Source organism: Equus przewalskii, chromosome 31, assembly GCF_037783145.1.
Source record: "Equus przewalskii isolate Varuska chromosome 31, EquPr2, whole genome shotgun sequence".
NCBI classification, from domain to species: domain Eukaryota; kingdom Metazoa; phylum Chordata; class Mammalia; order Perissodactyla; family Equidae; genus Equus; species Equus przewalskii.
In genome coordinates this window covers 24,946,309-24,958,451 of record NC_091861.1, presented here as the reverse complement: position 1 = coordinate 24,958,451, position 12,143 = coordinate 24,946,309, and the positions used below count along the sequence as shown (strand labels likewise).

At 34.3% G+C, this 12,143-nt stretch overlaps 1 protein-coding gene across 6 annotated transcripts in view; it reads left to right on the top strand.

The window, feature by feature from the left end:
- LOC103554612 (complement factor H) overlaps nucleotides 1-12,143 on the top strand; it is a 162,718-nt gene that overhangs the window by 20,926 nt on the left and 129,649 nt on the right. For 4 of the 6 annotated variants that reach the window (XM_070602389.1, XM_070602383.1, XM_070602382.1 and 1 more), the window contains exon 5: nucleotides 8,876-9,058. In XM_070602389.1, the coding sequence (XP_070458490.1) occupies nucleotides 8,876-9,058 (183 nt within the window). Of the gene's footprint in view, nucleotides 1-8,875; nucleotides 9,059-10,765; nucleotides 10,943-12,143 lie in introns of all 6 variants that reach the window. The other 2 variants (XM_008525742.2, XM_070602397.1) reach the window with 1 other exon arrangement.

Below are 12,143 nucleotides of genomic sequence, written 5' to 3'. Positions count from 1 at the left end.
GAGGATCAATGATTTACCTTATAAAGAACTCGAAATAGTTATTTCAAGGAAGCTCAGTGAGCTACAAGAAAATAGAAAAAGACAATTCAAAGAAATCAGGAAAATAATGAGATAGAAATAATAAAAAGAACCAAATAGAAATTTTGGTATTTAAGAATACAATGAATGCAATGAAAAATACAGTGAGAGCATCAATAACAGACTTTATCAAACAGAAGAAAGAACATGTGAAGTAGAAGACAGGTTATTTGAAATTTTCCAATCAGAGGAGAACAAAGGAAAAAGAATTATAGAGTGAAGAGAGCCTACATGAATTATGGGAGATTATGAAGGGAAACGTTTTAGGCATTAAGGGAGTCCCAGAATGGGATGAGTTGGAGAAAAGGGCATAAAGTTTAAAGAAATAGTGGATGATATCTTACCAAAGCTGGGAAGAGATACAGACAACCAAAATGAAGAAGCTCGTAAGTCCCCAAACGGATTCAACCCAAAGATATCTTTTATAAGACACATTCTCATAAAACTAGCTGAATAAAAAGAAAGAGAGAATTTTGAAAGCAGCAAGAGAGAAAAAAGTACCTCACATACATGGGAACCCCTGTAAGGATATCAGGAGATTTATCAACAAAAAACTTGATGCCAGGTGAGTGGGTGATATATTCAAAGTGCTGAAATAAAAAAACACCTGCCACTCAGGAATACTTTACCCAGCAAAGCTGTCTTACAGAAATGAAGGAGAGATGACTTCACCAGACAAATCAAAGCTGAGGGAATTCCTCAACACTAGACCTGCTTTACAAGAAACGTTAAAAGGAGTTCTTCAAGTTGAAATGAAAGAGCATTAATTAGTAACATGAAAACACATACAAATATATACCACATTGATAAAAGTAAATATATAGTTAAATGTAGAATACTCTAATACCATAATATGGTGGTGTATAAGTGACTTAATTCCAATATAAAGATCAAAAGACACGTTTAAAAAATAAATATAGCTATCACTTTTGGCCCTGGCGTTCTCAAATAGTGGCATATCACAAGATTCTAATGCATAACAGAACTGAGGATTTCATTTCTAGTATTATTAAATGGACAATCTAAATGAGTAAGTCCCATCCCAAAAGAAAAAAAAACTTTATTAATAAGTATATGCTGACAAATTATCACATGAAAATGATCTAAGAATACCACTGAGGCTGAATTAGTAATCAAAATCATTCCTACAAAGAAAAGCCCAGAACCAGATGTTTTCACTGGCATATTCTATGAAACATTTAAAGAAGAATAAATGCCAATCCTTCTTAAACCATTCTAAAGAATTCAAGAGGAGAGAATACTTCCAAAATCATTTTACGAGGTCAGCATTGCCTTGTTACCAAAGCTAGACAAGAATGCTACAAAAAAATAAAATGATAAACCAATATCATTGATAAACATAGATGCAAAAATGCTCAGTAAAATATTAGCAAACTGAATTCAACAGCACTTTAAGAAAATAATACACCATCGTGAAGTTGGATGTACCCATGAAATTCAAGGATGGTTCAGCAGATGCAAATCAGTAAACTTGACACACCACATTAATGATATGAAGAGTAAAAATCATATGATTATCTCAATAGACACAGGAAAAGCATTTGGCAAAATTCAGCATCCATTTATGATTAAAAAAATAAGACTGTCAACAAAGTAGGTATCAAAGGAATATACCTCAACATAATAAAGGTCATACTTGAGAAGCCCACAACTAAGATCGTACTGAACAGTGAAAAGCTGAAAGCTTTTCCTCAAGGGTTAGGAAAAAGACAAGGATGCCCATTCTCACCATTTATACTCAGCATAGTACTGGAGGTCCTAGCCAAAGCAATTAGGCGACAAAAGGAAATAAAAGCCAGCCAAATAGGAAAGAAAAAGTGAAACGGTCTCTCTTGTCAGCTGACATGATCTTATACATAGAAAACCCTAAAGAGGGCACCAAAAAGATGTTAGAACTAATAAAAGAATTCAGCAAAGCTGCAGGATACAAAATCAGTATATGAAAATCATTTATAAACTAACAGAAAACTATCAGAGAAATTAAGAAAGTGACCCATTTATAATAGCATCAAAAATAACAAAATATCTAGGAATAAATTTAACTAATGAAGTGAAAGATCTTTAGCCTGAAAACCTAAGACATAGATGAAATATATTGAAGAAGACATAAATAAATGGAAAGATATCCCATGTTCATGGCCTGGAAGAATTAGTATTGTTAAAATGTCCATACTACCCAAAGTGACCTGCAGAGATAGTGAAATCCTTGTTAAAATCCCATGGGCATTTTCCCCAGAAATATTTTTTAAAAATCCTAAAATACTTGTGCACCCACAAAGGACCCCCAAATAGCCAAATCAATCTTGCGAGAGAAGAACAAAGAGACATCACACTTCATGATTTCATAATAAGGATAAGGATAATAAGGGAAACAATATGGTAGTGGCATAAAAAATAGACACACAGATAAATGGAACAGAATCAGCAGTCCAGAAATAAACCCATGCATATATAATCAACCAATATTTGAGAGGGGAGCCAAGCATACACAATGGGGAAAGGAACGTCTTCAGTAAATGGTGTTGGGAAAACTGGATATCCACAAGCAAAAGAATGAAATGAGACCCCTATATTAAACCACTGACAAAAATTAACTCTAAATGGACTCTCCTATTTTGCAGCATAGATGAGTTTGTTCTTAAATATAAGACTTGAAACCACAAAGTTACTAGAAGAAAACATAGAGAAATATCTTCTTGACATTGGTCAGGGCAATGACTTTTTTTGATATGACGCCAAAAGCACAGACATCAAAAGCTAAAATAAATAAAGAGGACCACATCAAAATAAAATCTTCTGTGCAGTAAATCAACAAAACGAAAAGGCAACCTATGGAAAGGGAGAAAATATTTTTTAAAACATATATCTGATAAGAAGTTAATAAAAAATAATATGAGTAACATACAACTTCATAGCAAAACAAACAGTTCAATTAAAAAATGGCAAAGGATTTGAATAGACATTTTTCTGAAGAATACATGCAAATAGGAAACCAGTACATGAAAAAATACTCAAAATCACTAATCATCATGTATATGCAAATCAAAACTTACAAGGGGATATCACTTCATATCTGTTAGAATAACTTTTATCGAAAAGGCAAGGGATAACAAGTGTTGGTGAAGATGTGGAGAAAAGGAAATCCTTGTACAGTTTTGGTGGGAATGTAATTTGTTACGGCCATAGAGAAGACAGTATAGAAGTTCCTCAGAAAGTTAATAGAACTATCATATGATCCTGCAATCCCATTTTGGGGTATGTATCCAAAGGAAGTGAAGTAAGTATCTTGAAGAGAGATCTTTAAACCCATGTTCACTGCAGCATTATTCACAATAGCCAAGCTATGAAATCAACCTAAGTGTCTATGACTGGATGAATGGATAAAGAAGATGTAGTACATATTTGTAAAATGGAATGTTATCCCACCATGAGAAAGAAGGAAATCCTGCCATTTAGGACAACATGGGTAAACCCAGAGGACATTATGTTAAGTGTAATAAGCCAGAGAAAGACAAATACTTAGGATAAAACTTACAGAATATTTTCTATAATAAAAAAAATGAAGAAAAAACCCCCAAATTCATAGAAACAGAGAGTAAAATGATAGTTACTAGGGGCTCGGGAGTGAGAGAAATTGGGAAATGCTGACCCAAGGCTGTAAGCCTTCAGTTATAAGAAGAATAATTCTGGAGATCTAATGCACAGCTTGGTGACTATAGTTAGTAATAATGTGTACTTGAAATTTGCTAAGAGAGGAGATTGTAAGCTTTCCAACTACAAAAACAAAAAAATATAACTATGTGAGGTGATAGATGTATTAATTAACTTGATTTTTGGAATCATTTCACGATGTATTTGTGTAACAAATCATCCCATTGTACACTTTATATATATGCTATACATATGTGTATATCTATATATACACACAGAATTTTATTACTATTTTATATATATATATATAACAATTTTGTCAATTATACTTTCATAAAGCTGGGGGGACTGTAATAGACACACAAAGGATAAGGGGAAAAGAATCAAAGCAAATAACTATGAAACATAATCAAATAAAGGAGGACATCAAGAAGGGAAGAGATTCAAAGAACAATTGTGAAATAGAAAACAATTAGCAAAATGGCAAAAGCAAATCTTCACCTATCAGTAATTACTTTAAATGTAAATGGATTAAGCTCACCCATTAAAAGGAATAGAGTCTCTGAATGATTAAGAAAAACAGGAACAAATGATATGCTATCTATAAAAGACTGTCTTTGGACTTAAAGACACAGGTAGAATAAAAGTGAAGGAATGGAAAAAATATTTCATGCAAATGGCAACTGAAAGAATGCAGGAGTGGCTACACTTACATAAAAAAATTACTTTATGCCTAAAACTGTCTCTAGAGACAAAGAAGGTCATTATATTATAATAAAAGAGTCAATTCGGCAGGAAGGTATAACAATTTTAAACATATATGCACTCCACACTACAACTCTTAAATATATAAAGGAAATAGACAGATTTCAAGAGGAGAAATTGACAGCAATACAATAATTTTGAGTTGATTTTTGTAAGTTGTGTAAAATAAGGTCCCAATTTCATTCTTCTGTATGTGGATATCCAGTTTTTGTGACACTATTTCTTGAAGAAACCATCCTTTCTCCATTGTGTTTTCTTGCCACTCATGATGAAGATCAGCTGACTCTATATGTGTGGATTTATTTCTGGGATCTCTATCCTTTTCGATTGATTTATTTGTCTGTTTTTATGCCGGTAACATATTGCTTTAATTAATGTAGCTTTATAATATATATTTTTTCAAGTAATTTTATTGGGATTATAATGGTTTATAACCTTATGTAATTTCGGGTGTACCTTATTGTTTATCAGTTCCTGAATACATTTCATCATGCTCACCCCAGTAGTCTAATTTTTATCCATCACCATACATATGTGCCCCTTTATCCCTTTCACCCACCCCCCAACCTCCTTCCCTTCTGGTAACCTCTAATCTGTCTCTTTATCCATGTACTTGTTATCTTCCACATATGAGTGAAATCATGCAGTATTTGTCTTTCTTTGTCTGGCTTATTTTGCTTACTCATACACTCAAGCTCCAACCATGTGGTCACAAATGGGACAATTTTGTCTTTTTTATGGCTGAATAGTATTCTATTGTATATATATACCACATCTTCTTTATCCATTCATCTGTAGAAGGGCACTTTGGTTGCTTCCACATCTTGGCTGTTGTGAATAATGCTGCAATGAACACAAGGGTGCATAAATCTCTTTGATCATTGATTTCAAGTTCTTTGGATAAATACCAAGTAGTGGTGTAGCTGGATTGTATGGTATATCTATTTTTAATGTTGTTTGAGAAATCTCTATACTCTTTTCCCTAGTGGCTGCGCCACTTTGTAGTCCCACCAGCAGTGTATGAGGGTTCCTTTTTCTCCACATCCTCTCCAACATTTGTTGTTTTTTTGTCTTGTTAATTATAGCCATTCTGACTGGTGTAAGGTGATATCTCATTGGGGTTTTGATTTGCATTTCCCTAATAATTAGGGATATTGAGCATGGTTTCATGTGTCTGTTGGCCATCTGTATTTCTCCCCTGGAAAAATGTCTGTTCATATCCTGTGTCCTTTTCTTGATTGGGTTGTTTGTTTGTTTTTTGTTGAGATGTATGAGTTCTTTATATACTTGGAGATCAACCCCTTGTCTGATAAATGATTTGCAAATATTATCTCCCAGTTGGTGGGTTGTCTTTTCATTTTGTTTATGGTTTCCTTTGCTTTGGAGAAGCTTTTTCATGTGATGTAGTCCCATTCATTAACTTTTTCTTTTGTTCCCCTTGCCTATGTAGACGTGGTATTCCAAAAGATGTTGCTAAGATCAATGTCAAAAAGTGTATTGCTTATATTTTCTTCTATGAGTTTTATGGTTTCAGGTCTTACATTCAAATCTTCGATCCATTTAGAGTTACTTTTTGTGTATGGTGCAAAATAATGGTCTACTTTCATTCTTTTGTATGTGGCTGTCCAGTTTTCCCAACACCATTTATTGAAGGGACTTTCCTTTCTCCATTGTTTGTTCTTAGCTCGTTTTTCAAAGATTAACTGTCCATAGATGTGTGGATCAGGGAGTGTGTGATATCCTTAGCTTTGTTCTTGCTCAAGATTGCTTTGGCTACTCAGGGTCTTTTGTACTTACCTATTAATTTTAGGATTATTTTTCCTATTTCTGTAAAGGATGCCATTGGGATTTGATGGGGATTGTATTGAATCTGTGGGTCACTTAAGGTAGTATGGGCATTTAAAAATATTGAAGATTCCAATCCATGAACACTTGGTAACTTTCCATTTATCTGTCTTCTTTAATTTCCTTCAACAATGTTTTATAATTTTCACTGTACGTGTCATTCGCTTATTTGGTTAAGTTTATTCCTAAGTATTATATTCTTTTTTGGTTATCATAAATGAGGTTGTTTTGTTAATTCTCTTTTCAGATAGTTTGTTGCTAGTGTATAGAAATGTCACTGATTTTTGTATATTCATTTTGTAACCTATGACTTTGTTGAAGTTATTTGTTCTAAGAACTTCTTTGTTCAATCTTTAAGATTTCCTAAATACATAATCATGTCATCTACATACAGAGATAATTTTACTTCTTCCTTCCCAATTTGGATGGCTTTCTTTCTTTTTTTATTTTTTAAAAAAATTTCTTATTGAGGTAACAATGGTTTATAACATAATATAAATCTCAGGTGTATATCATTATATTTCCATTTCTGTAGAGACACCTGGTGTTCACCATCAAAAGTCTAGTTGCCATCCATCACCATATACATGTGCCCCTCTACCCCTTTCACTTCTTCTTGACTAAATGCTCTGTCTAGGACTTCCAAGACTCTGTTGAATGAAAGTGAGAGTGGGCACACTCATCTTCTTTTTGATTGCTGAGGAATCAATCAATCATCCCAGCCAGAGATTCTGGGTACCTCTAAAAAATCTGTGCTCATATAACTTACTGTCTTTTTACTTAGCATTCCCCAGGAGTATAGAGTAAGCCAAGTCCCATCAGTGCCCTGTGATAGGCGAGATAGTAGTCAGTCCCTCCAATAGTGGCCAGAAATGTTGAGGTGCTAGAGGTGTGGTCCAATTCCTTCTGTATTCAGGGTAAAGCTAGGAGTTGGAGTTTACCATTCCACTCACTGTGCCCTGTGTTGGGGAGAGGAGCTATGGCAAAACACTCCTTCAAACCATATGCTCTTTCAAATCTTTATTTTGCTCTCTGAAGCCCCTAGGTGTCTAGCCAGTTGTGGTCTTTGTCATCTCTCAGAGAGAGGTTAAATGATGAAACCTATCCTTCAGGCAGCAGCTGGAAATGTTGGGGGTCTAGATGTGCAGTCTAACTCCTTCCAGAGAGAAGCTGGAACCTGGGCTTTATCACCTGCTCACTCTGCACTCCGCTGGGGGATGAACTGTGAGAAGTGCTTACACCCCTATTCATAACTGACCCTTTGTTCTCTGTAATCCCCAGAAGACCAGCAAATGCTGGGCCCTCTAGTTCCAGAGAAAGGCAAGTTAGAAACCAGACCCTGGAGTAGCAGTTGGAAACTTGGGGCTCTAGGTGTGTCATTCCAACCCTTTGCTCCACAAGGAGAAGCTGGGAATTGGGTGTTCCTTTCCAATTGGAGGATGGTGCACCAGAGGTGGGGTTCCAATGAGAATGTACCTCAGTTTCTCCTGCTAGTTAGGCTGTTGGTATTTTCTCACTTGCCTGATGTGCAGGAATCTGTCAGCCAGTTTTTGTATTTCTAATGAGAGGAATTGATACACCTTTCACTGTTAATTCAATGTCTCTGTGGGGAGAGGGAGAGGTCTAGGAATCCTATTCCACCATCTTACTAATGTCACTTTTTTTTTTTTCAAATTTATACTTATGTTGGGTTTTGTTTGCTTTTCTTTTTCTATTCTCTTAACGTGGAAGCAATTCTTGATTTTCAGTCTTTATTCTTTTCTATTATAGCTATTTCATGGTAGGATTTCCTTTCATCACTACATTAGTGTCATCTCACAAAATTTTATTTAACATGCTTTTATCATCGTTCAATTCAAAATATTTAATGTCTTCCGTTTTGATTTCTTCTTTATCCATGCGTTATTTAATAAATGAAGCTGAGTTCTGTGAGGAGCTTTACTTACTGACAGAAGTCTACTTTTACTGTGTTAAGTTATACGTAATTTGAGGAGTCGTCACTTTGGCCTTAGAAGATCAAGGAATATGTTGATCTTTGGCATCTTCAGTGAACTCCTTATATCCGTATGGTTTTAAGTACGCGATTATGATGACCAACATTTCAAATTCTCAGAGCCAAAGGCAGCAGTAGCTATGGTGGAATATTCTCAGAGATCTTTACCTGATCTAAAATACTCCAATTGGTTAACTGAGTTCTGTGATTGCTTAAGAGATCCAACCAAGGGAACACCGAAAACAAGTTCCAGGAAAGGACCCATTGCTAAGACAGCTCTGCCATGCTATAGGATTCCAGATCCACTAGACCAACAGATCTCGAATTATTTCTTGGAAGGAATTCTGAGTATTTTAAATCTTGCTTTGTTCCCAAAAATTTGAATAAATTATCTTGATTTAATATCTTTTGAAACTCACAGCCTATTTTCTCTGACACAAGAACTTGGATGCTTAGAACCTTTCTAGGTTATCATTTACAAACGACATGTGCTTGTCTTCTCCTTTGCTTTCTCCCTTTTAGAAACATGTTCAAAATCAGATATAGAAATTGAGAATGGATTTTTTTCTGAATCTAATTTTCAATATCCCTTAAATAAACAAACGCAATACAAGTGTAAACCAGGATATGTAACAGCAGATGGTAGAACATCAGGATCAATTACATGTCTGGAGAGTGGATGGTCAGCTCAACCCACATGCGTTAGTAAGTAATTGATGAGGTGAATATTCTTTATCCTGATGATCATTGTACAAAAAGTTACTTTTAAGATTAATTACTATTGGGGTAAACTATCAGTCCATCTTTCAGCTCAAGTTCTTCCCCTTTAAGACCTCCTGGGATTTCAAAACTACTTGAGGAAACTTATGTATATTCTGGTGTAAACTCATTTACTAGTAGCTGAGATCTTTTGTGCCTGTTGCACCCTCTTTTAAGGTCACAGACTTTATTGTCACAGTCTTTGGTCCTAGACATGAAAGGTATTTTTTTAAGTGAAGATATGAGTCCATAGGACATAATCTTAAATTATATATAAATTATATATTTGATGCTGTAGGGTCTGTCCATTTCTGAGTGATCCTCTCCGTTAGTAAATCTTCCTGAAAATTTAATTAGTGGAGACTGAGAAACACTTCTACAGAGTACCAAATTTTGCTGTGTTGAAAGACTTCCCTGTTCCACTACCTAGATGTTTGTGATATTTTCTAAAAACAATTTGCTCAGTTTATCTTATTATCTTAAAGCCATACAGTGATATTTTTTGAAATTATATTAACTTATTCACTTTAAGTGAAGGGGATATTTATTTATTTATTTATTTATTTATTTTAAGAGGTGAAGTAAGCTTTATTTGAATAACACTGGGTTGCAGTACAATGCTTCTACTTTTACCCATGTCTTTTTTTTTTTAATTTTAATTTTTTTTGGATGTACATCATATTTTGAATTCTGTATACATTACATCATGTTCCCCACCCAAACACTTAAAGTGTGCATTTAATTTCATTTCTTTTTCAACCTCTATGCTTACTATGGGCACTAGCCAAAGGAAAAATGATAAAATTTGCCCCCATATCAAACTCATTTTTTACTAAATTGTGATCAACTCTCCATTGTAACACTATTGTGGAAGAGGAAATATCTCTCATTATTTTTTTACCACTATAATGTTGCTTTATTTTTTTTAAAGCTTTATGGTAGCTAGCTAAATAACACATTTTAAAATTTGAAGTAAATTATTTGAACATTTATTAACATCACTGGTATAATGTTTGTGAAAATTGAGATTATTTTTTAACAGTTTACTTTCTTATAGCTAACTAGAAACAATGAACAGTCTCTACATTCAATTTTGATAAGCATTAAAGAATACACAGCATTTAAGAAAATATTTGGCAAAGCAAAATCAGCATGTGAGCTTTAAAAATTAGTATGTTGTAAAGTAAATTTTATAGAATGTTTAAAAATTTACTTGCATTGTTGAAAATTAAGCTTTAACTCTGCTAATCCATTTTTCTCTGGCATATATGTCACAACTGTTAATAAGTTTGGCATCTTAATTCACAAAATGCTCTTCTGCTTTGCTACAATACGTATGATACAAATGTAATGGCCTATTTTATTACTAGCATGGGATAGACACTAAGTATAACTGAATTGAGAAAAGTGTTCTTAAAATAAATTTTTCAGAGAGTTTAAGTGATGAGAAAAATCCTATGTAGAAATTTTTTTCGACCATTGATTTCAGGACAATGATTATCAGTGATATTCTTAGATTGTTGTCACGTGATAATTGATCAGCATATACTTATTAATAAAGTCATTTTTTTTTCTTTTGGGATGGAACTTACTCATTCAGATTGTCCATTTAATAATGCTAGAAATGAAACCTTCAATTCTATTATGCATTAGAATCTTGTGATATGCCGCTATTTGAGAATGCCAGAGCCAAAAGTGATGGCATGTGGTTTAAGCTCAATGACACATTGGACTACGTGTGCCACAATGGATATGAAAGTAGAGATGGACACACAACAGGTTCCTTAGTTTGTGGTTACGATGGTTGGTCTGATACAGCCACATGTTATGGTAAGTACTGTTTTCTCAGGTAATCTTTTGTTCAAGATTAACAAAATGAACATTAATTTTTGAAAATTTGAGTTATCTAGAGTTGTTTTATGGAACAAAGATTAAAATCAAGGTGTCTCCTTCTGATTTAATGCAAACTGGGAGGAGAGGGTGTTTTGAAGGCCAAAGATAATAATCTACCTTTAACATCGTGCATTAAAGTAATGTTTCCCATGGGCCATATACATCGTAGATTTGAGTTTAAAGTATAATTGTTTTTGTTATTCTAAATGCAAGTTTTCATATTATTTAAAATTGGGCGCTTATTGCGAAATTATAGTTTCTTCCAACTTACTCAGCTATTTCGCTCCCGAGTTTCTGCTTTATCCCTCCCACCTTGAGTGTTCATTTCTGCAGGTCCTGAGAGGAGGTCTTTATTTGCCAAATTGACAAGCTCTGTGGCCTATTACATGAATCCCTTTTCTGTTTGCCAATCAGCTGTCTGTTTTCCAGGGTTATAATAGGGCTTGACTCTCTGGAAAACTGAGTGGATGTAGAGTGTTCCAAGCCAAAGGAACGGTATCTGCAAAGCTTTGAAAACAAGACAATATTTAAGAAATCTCAGGGTGAGCAGATTCTACTCAAGATGTGGGAGAATTTCACACGCTGAGGCTGGATGGGAGGCAAAGGAAAGATCATCCAGATTATTTTAGGTTATGTTAGCATCTGGATTAATATTATGATTGATGAAAAATCATAAAGTAGTTTTAAGGAAAGGAACGGTATAATTTTCTTCTGAGTTTTGAAAGTCTTTTTTTCCTTCTATGCTGTGCTTGTGGTGGACAAGAGAAGATTCAGGAGTCCATGTAGGGTAAGAAAGGGTGGAGATTGGGGTAAGGTGATTGCTGGAAGATGCAAGCAGAGGACAGATTTGGGATATGTTTTAGGGATATAAAGCATATGTAATGTTACAAAATGACTTGTGTGCGAAAGAGTAAGAAGTCAACTGAAATGTTTATTTGATTTTATTTTTCTAAAGAAGCAAATAAATGGCAATGAGTTGGATGTATAGGTCTAGTCGAGAGATATACACGTGGGATTATCAACATATAAATGATGCTATCAAATTGGAAAAAAATGTAGAATGAAAGGAAAAGAGAGCTCAGGACTGGGCCCCGAGGCTTCCTGTCATTTAGGCATCAGCTAGAAGAGGATTAGGTAG